Here is a 14,300-nt window from a genome sequence, read left to right on the forward strand (position 1 = left end):
AAAGACTTACTTTAGTAAGCGAGTGTCAGGCACTCTGGTTACATGACCAGCGTAGTTCAGGCACAAGTAATATATAAGTAGAATGAATGTGAAGTATTTGATACTTGATATAGACATTTAGGCTTATTTACCGTATACGTAAATAGGAATTTTCATATCGGAGGTGATTTCCATCTGAATAAACTGACAATTCATGAGATTGGAGGAGTTAATCCACGTAAATCCATTCAGCAGTGATATTAATTCCATATGCTTTTCATTATCAGATATCAAACTGGCTCATCCATTGACCTTTCGGATGAATGATCCCATTTGCCAACAGAGTTTGGTGTTTAGGAAATTAGGTTGCTGAATAGCTTCCAGGAATCGCAGATTTAAAATCATCTCCATTATTCCTAGCAGGTGTGTTTGTTCATGATAAAGGTGCCTAAATGCAGCAAAAAAGCACGTTGCCCCATCTAACTTGCAATTGCAGATCAGATTTTCACAGATGAAAATTTCAAGAATTAGAAGTTAAAGTAAAGAAATGTTTGCCACATAATTTCAGCTCCATGCAAGTTTTAAACGGGTATATGGGCCAAAACTGCCTATGAACTATTCAATCACTGCAGGCTTCGTGACCAGCCAATTCCTGTCCTCACCTGACATCACAGCGAGTTAACAAATTGTGAGTGATTCATTTTGCAAATCTAAACTAATGTAACTGACCTTTTTTTAATCTCAGCTACTTATTCTGGAAAAATCACAACTATACCACATGGAATCTTTTAGGACTCCTAAGACTTTCCAAAAGAGGTTTTGGACACGAACCAGATTCTTTTCGTGTTACCTTTGAACTGTGTTGTAAGCCGACCTTTTAGCTGTTGTACTTCATGTTTTCAGATCCTTCTATATGAGCTTTATGCACCTCATAAAACTACATGTGTTTATGTGTTTTAGAAACTATCAAAAAAAAACTAAGCACGAACATCAGTTAGAAATGTAATGATCAGAGTTCTAGGTAACACAGTGGTTTAGGCTCCGTTCAGCTCCCTGTGCCTAAATGACTCTTGTGGTGACTCAAGTAAATGTATTCAAATGGATTACAGCTGACCATTTGCCTCAATGCCGGGTTTCGAAAGCTGCCAATGGGTATGGCTGAAGTCATTAGCACCTACCATCGAATCTTTCCCATGGCAATCTATACTCCAAGGCGAGGTCCAAAATAATTCTCCAGATAATCTCTTTCGAATCAGAAAAATACTGATAAAATGACAAACAAACCAACTCTTTACTAATCTTTAAGTGTCATGTTACTCCCATACAGGGACCCAAATTGGTCATGGGCAAAATAAATACAAAGTACAGCATGAATCATTAAATTGGCAAGTGCAATTCTGTGGTGGAATTGACACATCTTTATATCATGAAAATTGCACTACCATTACAGAAAGGGAAACATTTCACCCCGTGTGCTTTGACCCAAACAATCATGGCAAACAGTCTCACAACACCAGGTTAAAGTCCAACAGGTTTATTTGGAATCATGAGCTTTCGGAGCACTGCTCCTTCATCAGGTGAAGATTCAACGGTTCATCCGATGAAGGAGCAGTGCTCCAAAAGCTTGTGATTCCTAATAAACCTGTTGGACTTGAACCTGGTGTTGTGAGACTTTTTACTGTGCCTATCCCAGTCCAACACCGGCAGCTCCACATCATGGCCAAACAATCATGTCTTTGAACCTAACTGAGATAGATAAAACATTTTTCTGATGAGTACTAATTCCAAACGAAATGAATGTCCCATTGCTGACTGAGCGAATACAAATGAAATAGATTGCTGTTACCTATTGCTATTAGGGTAATATCAGTTAAAAGGGTAATTATATTATGTAGTGCAGGAAATAAAAAAAATTGTGACTGAACAGTGTGGAGGAGACACTTCTCAGAAGTTAAGATCTCAGGTACAAATTTAGATAGGGAGATTTCGATATTGCATTTAATCCTTTCATTTTGGAGCTGGAAGAAGTTGATGCTGTAAGCGAACAAAAGTCAGTACAGGGAGAGATAGTCTGACAGGGGCTAGGAAACCTGTCATTCCTCATCTTTATGAGTTCAAAATGACAAGAGATACCTGCATGAGATTTTGTTTTAAAAAGAGATTTGTGATACTCAACATTTTCATTTTTTAAAAAAATCTGTATCATATTTTGTAAAGGTTCTTGTACTTCAGTTACACCAAGAACTTTATGACAAGAATTTTTTTCTTACCATCATCCAGGTACGCCTGGTCCAGATTCTGTGGTTCCTGCTTCACTGTGACTCCGGTAACTGGATGTTCCTTCTCTTGCTGATCCAGTATCAATGATGTAAGCTGAGTTGGTGAAGTGCCATTTTTGGAAACCTTCTGGATTGCATTGGAATTTTGCTGCTGCTGCTGCTGCTGGATCACGGCCGCATACTGATTTGGATTACTTTTTTGCACATGGTGTACTGCTTGTGGTGTAGTGGACCGCACAATAGGCACATGGGCATCATTCTCTGAATATACCTGGCGCTGGTAATCCTGGTGGCTGCTGTATCTCAGCTGCTGGCTGGTTGGTGAATGGTGAATCAGAGAAGATAACTGCGGATGGGTTGGGGAGTGTTGGATCAGAGATGACTGATGATTGGTTGGAGAATTGTGAATCATGGAGGAAGACTCGTGGTTGTTATGGGAATGATGGATTATGGTGGAGGACTGATTGGTTGGAGAGTGGTGCGTCATAGAAGACTGGGCAGGTGACCCAGCGTGCACCAGCACTGATTTGTGGCCATCTTGAATTATGGGAATCGATGGCCCCATAACTGCAGATGGTTGATAGCCAAGATGATTAGGGCTGCCATTTTTGGATCTCTGATAGACAACCCCTGTTGGATTCTGCTGCTGGTATTTAGAATCATGTGGAGAAAATCCAGACCGACAGGAAGCCATGTTTCCCCCAAGGCAGGAAGTGGGGTTAGTGACCATTACTGGAGTCATGGCCTGCTGTGAAGAATAGAACTGAGACATGGCTCTATAATGTCCAGTGGTGCAGAAAATGGCTTCTTCACACTCATCAGTAGGTTCTGTTTTAATAATAGGTACTGAAATAAATAACATGGAAAGTACATTTATTCTCAGCTCATGTTAACATACTTACAACTACTGAACAATATGTAGTCACAATACAAATTAGTTAAGCTATTTAATACTTGGTCTTTTAAAAGCCCAGGGCCAATAAATTTGCTATGCTGGTGTACACGAGGTAAATACTTAAAGGGAAAGGAAAGACAACCAGTAAGGTGCATGCGATGAGGGGAGTGGGGTTTGTGGGGAGGAGAGGGGGGTGGTTGGTGAGGGTGAAGAGGGGGCAGAGGAGACCAACAGTCAAGTTGAACAGTGATTGGTAGAAGCCAGTGGTTTGAATGTGAAGCCAAGACTGAACACTCCTTCATCATCCAACTCCATATTTAGGCACACATTTTTATTCCTATCTTTATGTTCGCAGTTTCTCAAAAGTTCAAAGGCATTTTGACCTGATTTCCCTGAGTGCAACTGGCCTGGCCCCACCCATGTTACAGGCAGCCCGGTTAGGCACAGAGGACCTTAAGCAGGTGTGTGGCTTCGCATCTGCTTATGGAAATGAGCAAAAGCCATTTTGAGCCACAGGCCTTGGAGACTTCCAAACCAACATGGTGGAAACTTCTGGTTTATAACCAGCCTGTGATTCCTTCTTGTCAAGTTGGATGTATCAGTTTAGTATCAGAGAAAACAGCTGTGGCACCATCACATTTTCAGCCCCAAATGTTTCACTTAGAACGTTGCTCAGAGGGGTTCACATCAGATGACGTTTGTTATATGATACCCATATGAAGTGAAGAGCTTCAGTGTTTAGAATATTCCTTTTCAATATCAATGAAAAATATTTGCTTTAAAGCAAGCACGTCTTCAAATTCATGATATGAGTAGAATAATGAATGGCATTACATCTTTAGATTCAGACTATCCTACTGCATTCCATTCAATGAGGCGCTGGAAAGTTATTGCCTGTTTAGCTAACCTTTTAGAAATATTTTAAGGTGTTCTTTGCCCTTTTTACAAAAGCAATCCAGCTTCTGTATTTCACATCACTCTCGTAAAATGAAGCTAAATTGCTTTGTTAATGTAGTTAAGTTGCTAATGTACTTTCACTGGCCCTGATAATTCGGAATGTTTCTGCTATTAAGGCTGGATAGGAAGCAGAAAAGTGCTTTCGGAACTGAACCCTTCCTGTGCTGTACAGGATAATCCTCATATCTCCAAAATGCAGCAGCGCATCGCAACATTTGAACTTGTTTCAGAGATCTTATTGATTAATAGGTGTGCAAGCAAACGTGTAGATATTAATATAATACAGATTTGTAATAAATATGGATCTCAGCTTCTTAAAAAAAAATCAACTGCCTCATTATAAACTGTATTCAGGCTTTATGGACGCAGTGGTCCTTTTCTTATGTAGCAATTCAAATAGTGGAAACTAAATTTAACCTAACCTATTTCTCTGAAGGTTTCAACTAGCCCAAATCAAATTAACTAAAATTGTTCAACAACCTCAGTTCATTAATTACCCTGAAAGAAGTTGCTGGGGCTTTCTGGATTTTAACTTTTAGCTACATGCACAAACTAACCACCAATCATGCTCATAACTAAGAAAATGTGCACAATATGCATTTGTTTGACTGTGGCTTGGCTTCTTCCATAAGCTTTAAGGATAGCTGAAAGAAAACCTGGCAACATTTGCATTGAGTTAGCCTGGAGACATGGTTCTGACTGCAGCTGGGTTTTTTTTCTCATTCAATTCCTTGTCCCAGTGTAAGTCAGGTGGTCAGTATGTTTCATCCAAACACCAACTTGACCCTGGCTAAACCAAGCAACTCTCTGGATTCAACTACGTCGAACATTTAGGACTAGGGAATCCATGATGTTTCTTCACATCATTTACCTGCAGGCAAGTACACAAATCTCTGTGGTTGGCTCCTTTTCCTTTTCCCATTGACAACACAGAAGTTCACCTTGGCTGCTGTGCGGATATGTTGGTTCCGATAGCGGGGAATTTCAACAAAGAGAATGCTCTAAATAGAGAATAGCAGAAGGTAAAAATGCAGCCACGAAATGAAACCCTATTCATTCTTTTGCCATTTTTTGCAAAAATTCTACAAAATGCAACAAACAGGTTTGTTTCTATTATTCCAGTAACCAGTTTGACGGCGTATTTCTTCCCTTTAAGAATAAAATTGTGGTTGTACTACCCATCCAAAATGCTCATTCTATGCTTATTATTATGTTTTATTGCCTAATGTTTTGCAATTATTATGGAGCTCCGTATTCAAACTTAGCTGAGAGCTTAACTGTGGGATGGTAGAAGGTGTAACAGCGTTGCATTTGCTACGCAACTTTCCAATTTGGGTCCATTTGCTAGCAACAGACAACTCCACAAACTCAAGATCCTCACTGAAGTATCAAAGCTCTTGATCTTTTCTTATCAGTAAATTAGTGCAACTTTTACAGAATTAGATCAGTTTGCATATCATTTGTTCTACACTTTGCATGGTAAGCAAAACATCACAAAGGATATTAGAGTCATGACTGAGTAATCAGTGACTGGTGGACCATTCTATTTGTGTAAAAAAAAAATAGAAACTGAGCACCCTGAAATGGTCAATGCCATTATGTCCTCAGGAATACCCAATATTGTAAACTTCAAATCATGGCTAGGCATTCAGTGTGAGTGCACTGGAAGTAGTATACATTTGACTTGGGGACTGAAAAATCTGAGCACTGCAATCATCCACTTCAATAATGGAAGGTCATTGACAGAGATCTGGGCGCAGGTTATAAATCTGCCCTCCCAAGAAGTAATAAACATTAAATGCTGCATAGTGCAAAGGTCCATAAAGATTGAGAAAAGTAATGTGATGCTTTAAAAAAGTCCATAAAATTGAAAATGCTGCTCAACTTCAGTCATGCAAAATTTGAGAAAGTAAGTGAACATTACATGGATAGATTAAATTAGATTAACATTTTCCCTCATGTGTACCTGGAAAGGAAAACTCTATTAATGCAGTAATAAGCTTCCATAAAACTAATTACACTCCACAGCGGAATACCTTTATGCTTTATCATTACTGACACCTCTTTAAATACATATAACTTGATGATACTCGTAAGATCTTATCAGAGGCCAACAGAGAATGCCATTCTGCTAACTTCGCCTGACCTGATTTTGGGGTGGCTGTGCCAGTAGAATTCCGGCATATTTTACCAATTTGTGCCTTAATTGATTAAAAAAACTGCAATATAATCAACCATCCTTAGCAGAGTTATTGATCATTGTAACTTCATAAAAATCTGAAATGTTGACCTTAAAAGCTACATCAAAATGGAATTTGCATAAAACTATGTTAATACATCTGGCCTGGTTTCTGTTGCTTATCCAGCCTTCAGAGAATTAAATAAATCACCTTGCTGACATAAAAATCATTAACATGGCGAGTCCCAACCCACCTGCTTACATTAGGCAATGCTTAGGATTTTAAACTTGTGTTGACAGAGAACTAGTATGGATGAATGAGGACAGGAGTAATTGGTGTGCAAGACTTGGAGTGGGACCAAGATATGGGCACTGAATTTTGAACAATTTGAAATTTATGGAGGCAGTGGCCAATAGGAGGAATATTGGATAAATCAAACCAAGAAGTCCATCAAAGACGTAGCTAAGGGTTTGAACAAGAGTGGTGCTGAGACGGGAACAGATATTGCATAGTTGAGAACGTAGGATGTGAGGTTTGAAGTTAAGATCTAGGCCAAACAGGTTGGTGTACACATTCGTTGTGTCTGATTGGGTAAGGGAATGATCTCTCTGATATTTAGGCGGAAGAAATTTTGACCCATTCACAACTAGGGGCAGCATTTAATGGAGGAGACAAGGGATCTAACCTATCAGCTAGAGAGTCGGTGACGGCCCTGCCTTGCCTTCTTTACGGAAAGGTCTACTGCAATAAGTGCCATTCAGGCATTTAACTGGACAGCAGCAGGGGAAGAGTTGGAGAGGGGAGGAGGAAGGTGGTGTTGGAGTGTGGGAAGGCAGGAACCGCGCTCAGCATTCCTCACCTCCCAATGTCGGTTTCCTCAACTTGGTACTGAGTGCCCTCAAACAAGGAAACCCCCTGGGAGCCCACAAGCAACCTTGCATGGGTTTGCTTGTTGTGCTCCCCACCTGGTGATACCCCTGTCTGTCATTGAGTTAATACCAACAGTGGAAGGGTGAGACCTTTAGTTGGGCATTAATTACCCACTTAAGGGCCTGCCTCAATTGGTGGTGGGACAGGGAGGCCAACCACGAGCCATCCCATTATGAACATAGTCGGATGGAGACAAGAAAGTGGTGAGATCCCCACTCATCATCATCGGCAATTAAGTGCATCTGAAAGAGGGCATTAAATCCCACCACGCATGTGAGGCAAGCTGTCTGACAGCATGAAGATGGTGGTGGGGATTGTGGGAAGTTATGCAGAAGTAGAACTACTTAAAAATGGAAGCTTTGCACATAGATGATCTATAATGGCAACAAAATAGTGACAATTATACACAAGTCCTCAAAAGGATGAATATTCTACATTAGTGAAAAACCTATTTAACTGTAGAAGAACATTTGTTTTAATCTGGCTGAAATCAAGTTACCTCAGATGTATAAGTGTGCTCAATTCTGAATCTGCTTTATTCCTGACAAATGCTGTTCTAATTATTGGCAGTTCAGTATAATTATCTTTATTTAAAATATAAAACAACATATCAGCAAATTTTCTTTAGTTTCTGCAACATTTATACGACTTTCAAGGGTTAATAATATTTACTTAAATTTTAAAAGTATTACGAAACATCCTTTCCTCAATAAATTCTTACTCAAGGTAGAACATCCTTTTCAGCTTTATACTTACAGGCTGGCTTTTATCTTTATCCACTGTTGCCTCTACCTCCCATATCTGTTGTCCATCTGAAAGAAATGATTGAGCACCATTAATAATCAAAATGAATGATAACGTAAGTCTATTTAGAATTAGTATTATTCAGTGTCAAATGTGAGAGTCGATGCCTCTGTGTGCATTCTTAGAAGATCTAACATTATTCATTGAATCTACCAACACAAAATCAGCTGAATTTTTCCACCAAGATATACATTATTTGAATATTTCATACCACATAATGAAGCAAATGGCTCCACAGAACATATATAATGTGCGAAGAAACCACTTCCCATTAAACAAGGAGGTTTTGCAAACAGTAATTTGAAAAAAAAAGCCAATTCAAAGTGGCAGTTGCCTTTTATTCTTATATCCATCAATCCAATATTTTAATTTGCATCATCAAATTTATAGTTGGCTTTCCAACACAGGTGTATGACTTTTACAAGTCTGCTAACCACATCAAAATAAACCTATTGTTTTAATGGGTCGCTGTTGGCCCAGCAGTAGGCCACAGAGGTGGTGATGCCCATGATACAATATCATGTTATCATCAGACATGCCAGTATTCCTTGTAGCAATATTGGTGTGACAAAACAACATAACCATGCCACAGATATGCCCTGCTCAAAATATAGTGACTGTTTTAGCCTGTATTCCAACGATGCAGTAAGTTTATCAGAAACTGGTTGCATATTACAAAGGTGAGTGCAGGAGGATGATGCAATTAGTTTACTTTCTCAAGGGGCCTCATTGAAATATAATGGAACCAAGAAGATATTTTCTTTCCTATCAAGAATCCCTGACAGTTAGATTCAAGAGATCTTGGGATTGTTGCTGTGTACACGAGATCTTGGAGGTAACCAATGGGGGTGGGATGGTGGCACAGTGGTTGGCACCACTATCTCAGAGCCAGGGACCTGGTTCAATTCCTGGCTTGGGTCACTGTCCGTGTGGTGTTTGCACATTCTCCTCGTGTCTGCATGGGTTTCCTCCTCGTGCTCTGGTTCCTCCCAGAGAAAAGATGTGTAGGTTAGGTGCACTGGCCATACTAAGTTCTCCCTCAGTGTACCCAAACAGGCGTCGGAGAGTGGCGACAAGGGAATTTTTAACAGTAACTTCATTGCAGTATTAATGTAAGTCTACTTGTGACACTAACAATTAAACTTTGTTTTACTTTACAATGGTGCAAATACATGAAGACTAATATACGAGTAATAAAAGGTATTGAAATTATAATTGTGGGCCTGGGATTGTCCAGTTAATTGGGCTTATCAGATATTAGTTCCAAACACTTAGCTTGTGTGAAATTCCTTTGCCTGCTATATTTAAAGGAGAACTTAATTTGGAAACGTAAACAGGTTCAGCTTTTGCATTCTAATGGCCAAAGAGCTCAATTTGAAAGCAAAAGCATTTAGAAAAAGACAGATTTGACACACCGAGGATTTGAATTACAAAAGTGACGCTGCAACATTAACAGATTTGTTCTGCTGCCCAAGTGGAAGCCATGTTAAATCCAATATTCCCTGTTGATAGTTTTAGTTAAGAATGCCATATATGTTGGATCCTTCATGCTTGCATGTTAAGTGGAGCAGGCATTGAAAGTTAAGGAAGCTTCACTGACATTTATTTAGAATGTTGTACTTTCAATTGCTCTAAGTCTGTACTTTATTTCACGGAATGATTGTCTGAAATAGAAAATCCATAATGTTCTGAATGACAACATTAGCCTAATGTAAGATATGTTGTATTGAAGCTGGTTCTAATTCATTTTACAAAAAGTCCCATACAATGACTCATTTCTAATTATTCACCACATGCCGTTTATTTTAAGAAGCTATAATTATAGCTACATTTGGTATTTTTGAAAACATGTAACATTTGATTTTCTTTTCTGGCTAGCGAGGATTCCACGTAAATCAATACCAAACTGAAAGTGTAAGTGTTCAGAGAGGAGCAGGGCCTCACATCCTCATTTTCAAACAAAGTCTCTATTTTTATATTCACATTTGGGAAACCATGAAGCAAAAGACTGATCTTGTGAGACTCCTCCAGCAGCCTGGAGCCATGTGGGAGGTTGGAGGCCCAATTCGCTGAGCGCCACATTTTGTGACACATAATTTTGTGGGGCAGAGTGAGGTTGCACTACACGCAAACACCAGACTCATTAGCATTGTACAACAATTAGAACCATGTTCCCCCAGAGCAAAATCCCACAATTTCAAGAAGACTCAATTCACAGCAGGCACCTTACCAGCATAAAATATTTGCATCAGGAGATCTAGGATCTGGTCTGCTCAAGTAAGGTTTTCATAGGGTGACCATTGTTTGAGTTACTGGAGAAAGTGTCTTTGCAGTCATTGGTTTTCTCCCCAGTCTGACATTTTTTGTGATATCCCACCCCCAAAACTGCTTTTCCTTTAATTATTCTCGACTGTGCTACCATTAGGATCAAATAAACTGACAAGCATGGGAAGTCCAAAAGGCATTACTACCAGAGATGTCGTAGAACCATAGAAATGTGCAACTTTTTGCAGAAGACCATTCAGCCCATCGTCCTTCTCATTTTGCTAGAGCAATTCAGAACAAATCCCTCTGCCATACTTTTTCTCCCTTGCCTTGTATCTTTCTCATGTTTAAGTGTGTTTCCAATCTTTGCTTAAAAAGACAATGGTTTCTGCTTCAACCACTCCCTGTGGGAAAGCAGTCAATGCTCCAATAGCTCTCTATATAAAGAAACTGCTCCCACCCTCCCTTCTCACGCTGTTAATAATCATTCCAATTTGGTGCCCATCCCCACCCCTTACCTCCCATCACTGATTCCACAACCACAGGAAATATGTTTTCCTTGTTTACTCTGAATACCTTTCTACCCTCTCCAAAAGTTTTTCCTGTCAATCATGGGGTGGCATGGTAGCACAATGGTTAGTACTACTACCTCACAGTGCCAGGGACCCGGGTTTGATTCCCGGTATGGATCATTGCCTGTGCGGAGTTTGCATGTTTTCCCCGTGTCTGTGTGGGTTTCCTCTGGGTGCTCTGGTTTCCTCCCACAGTCTGAAAGGCATGCTAGGTACATTGGCCATGCTAAATTCTCGCTCAGTGTACCCAAACAGGCGTCAGAGTGTGGTGACCAGGGGATTTTCACAGTAACTTCTTTGTGGTGTTAATGTAAGCCTACTTGTGACACTAATAAATCAACTTAAATGATATCCTTCACAACAGCATCAGAGGCAACATAACATTTTGTCTTGTGCCATGACTGTGAATTAGGTCGTCTTTAACCCAACTAGAGTATGTCTCACTCCTATGTCTTTGTTAATCTCGAAGTCTTCCTGTACTCCCCCCTCCACTCTAAACCATGATCTCACTTAATGCCTTGTTCGATAACATTGCAATGTTGCTCAGGTCCAAATTGCTCTGGGGTACTATCACTATCCACCTCACATTATCCAACAGTGGCAGAAAGAAATGAAAGGACTTGCATTTGTATAGCACATTTTAAGACCTTTACACATCTTAAAGTGCTTTAAAGACAACACAATACTTTTTGAGCAAGTTAGGAAGGTGGACAAAGAAGGGGCAGATGAAATAGAATTGGAAAAGTATGAGGTTATGCACTTTAGAAGGAAGAATGGAGACATAGACTATTTAATAATGGGAAAATGCTTAGGAAATCAGAAACACCAAGGGACTTCAGAGTCCTTGTTCAAGATTCTCTTAAGGTTAACTTGCAGGTTCAGTCAGCAGTTAGGAAAGCAAATGCAATGTTAATATTCATGTTGAGAGGGCTAGAATACAAAGTAAGGATACACTTCTGAGGCTGTATAAGGCTCTGGTCAGATTCCATTTGGAGCATTGGGAACAGTTTTGGGCCCCATATCTAAGGAAGGATGTGCTGGCCTTGGAAAGGGCTCAGAGGAGGTTCACAAGAATGATTCCTGGAATGAAGGGTTGTCGTATCAGGAAAAGTTAAGGACTCTGGGTCTGTACTCCTTTGAGTTTAGAAGGATGGGGGGCGGGGGGAGTGGTAACTTACAGGATACTATGAGGCCTAGATAGAGTGGACATGGAGAGGATGTTTCCACTACTAGGAAAAGCTAGAACCAAAGGGCAGATGGCACAACTTCAGGTTAAAGGGACAATCCTTTAAGACAGAGATGAGGAGGAATGAGTGATAAATTTGTGGAACTCTTTGCCAGAGAAGGCTGTGCAGGCCAAGTCATTGACTGTCTTTAAGACAGAGATAAATAGGTTCTTGATTAATAAGGGGATCAGGGGTTATGGGGATGAGAAAAATATCAGCCATGATTGAACGGCAAAGCAGACTCGATTGGCTAAGTAGCCTAATTCTGCTCCTTTGTCTTACGAAATATAGTCACTATTGTAACGTAGGAAACAGCCAGTCCATACATGTAAACTCCCACAAACTATATAATGTGATAATGGCAGGATAATCTGCATTGGATAAGGGATCAATCTTGTCCAGGTCACTGAGAAAAACTTATTCTTCATTAAAACATGCCTGTGGCAGCTTTGACATCAACTCAAGATGTTTTAACAGTTCATTTGGAAGACAATACCTCTGACAGTGCAGCACTGAAACATCAGACTTGATTTTTTGATCAAACTCAGTTTACTCATTTGCTCACCATTGTCAAACACGAGTGTTCTCCGCTTTATACAACATAAAGCAGAGAATGACATTTCTAAGGTTACATTACTGTGCACAGAAAGGGAACTGGTAAAAGAAGTGAAAAGGCCTAAGTATCTAAGACAGTGATTCCGAACCTTTTATATGCAATGGCACACCTCTATGCTATAGCAGTTTTGGGCGCCGCACCTGCGCAAAGATATTTTGGCCTTGGAGGGAGTGCAGAGGAGGTTTACTAGGCTGATACCGGAGTTGAGGGGGTTGAGCTATGAGGAGAGGCTGAATAAACTGGGCTTGTACTCGTTAGAGTTTAGAAGAATGAGGGGAGATCTCATTGAGACGTATAAGATGATGAATGGGATGGATAGGATAGAGGTGGAAAGACTCTTCCCGCTCAAAAAAGACAGTAGGACTAGGGGGCACAGCCTCAAGATAAAAGGGGGGCGGTTTAGAACGGAGTTGAGGAGGAACTTCTTCACTCAAAGGGTGGTGAATCTCTGGAATTCTCTGCCCATTGAAGTGGTGGAGGCTGCCTCGCTAAATATTTTTAAGACGCGGGTTGATGGGTTTTTGATAGGAGAGGGGATTAAGGGTTATGAGGAGAGGGCGGGAAAGTGGAACTGAGCAGTGACAGATCAGCCATGATCTTGTTGAATGGCGGGGCAGGCTCGAAGGGCTGGATAGCCTACTCCTGCTCCTATTTCTTATGTTCTTATGTTCTTATAACAAAAATATTGAGGTACGCGCATTATTTTCTCTGTCTTCTTCCCTTACTGGGAACTTCATTTTTAACTTCTCCCTGTCCTCGTCAGTTTAATTTAACCTCTGCCTCTTTCGCATCTCCCAGGGCTTTTGTGCCCTCTGAGTTTTTACTTTTTTTATGCAGGAAGCTGAGGTCTTTGTTTTCAACTCCAACTCCCATTGGTCATGCACGATGGGCCTGATCAACATCAAAAATCTAAACCATGCATGTGTGGCCCTTTCCAGCCAGCAAATGCACGGGAGGCCCAAGATTCATTGGGTCCTGGAGACACCAACTACAGAGATGAGGACCAAGATTAGTTCTAGTTTAATTACATGAATTTTGAATCTTTTTCATGGCATACTTTTGGGGGTTGTGGGGGGGAGTGGGTTTTTCATGACACACAGCACACTGGTTGGGAACTACTGATCTAAGAAAAATTTCTTGGGATTTCCAGCTTTTCTGTTGCCCTTTACAGATGAATATCTGTTTCTTTCAGTCACCTTTGAAGTGGTGTACACAATGTTCTTGTGAAGATCTGAATCATATGTTTCATAATATAGATATTGATTTGATATCAGTGTCATTTTCCGCATGAGTACACATACACAGATTTTTATCTCTGGTTCAGGTGTGCAAAGTCAGGAGATTTCACAGCTTGGCGAACTAAACAGTTAAAAATCTCCACCCACAGTTTGGATTACCGGTCGGCAGGGAAGGATGGGAGTGAGCTGACATCGGGTGAGTCATGAATGAATGCTGGCTGCGGAGGCAATCTAGGCAGAAGGCTTTCCCCTGTGCTCTGGCATTGTAACTGGTTTAGTAAGAAAATCAAATCACAGCTTTCCACACATCATATACAACCCCTTTTCGCCACCCATGCCAAGCAATGCTTCCACTAATC

The 14,300-nt window shown here is 40.4% G+C and overlaps 1 protein-coding gene across 3 annotated transcripts in view; it reads right to left on the reverse strand.

The window, feature by feature from the left end:
- The window catches only part of LOC145353962 (nuclear factor of activated T-cells, cytoplasmic 2-like), a 148,928-nt gene that overhangs the window by 49,872 nt on the left and 84,756 nt on the right, over nucleotides 1–14,300 (reverse strand). For all 3 annotated transcript variants that reach the window (XM_080205001.1, XM_080205000.1, XM_080204999.1), the window contains exons 7-9: nucleotides 7,977–8,032; nucleotides 4,982–5,111; nucleotides 2,250–3,104 (exon numbers count right to left, since the gene is read on the reverse strand). In XM_080205001.1, the coding sequence (XP_080061127.1) occupies nucleotides 2,250–3,104; nucleotides 4,982–5,111; nucleotides 7,977–8,032 (1,041 nt within the window). The remainder of the gene's footprint in view (nucleotides 1–2,249; nucleotides 3,105–4,981; nucleotides 5,112–7,976; nucleotides 8,033–14,300) is intronic.

Source organism: Carcharhinus amblyrhynchos, chromosome 16 (assembly GCF_965287045.1).
Source record: "Carcharhinus amblyrhynchos chromosome 16, sCarAmb.v2.hapA, whole genome shotgun sequence".
Classification (NCBI taxonomy): domain Eukaryota; kingdom Metazoa; phylum Chordata; class Chondrichthyes; order Carcharhiniformes; family Carcharhinidae; genus Carcharhinus; species Carcharhinus amblyrhynchos.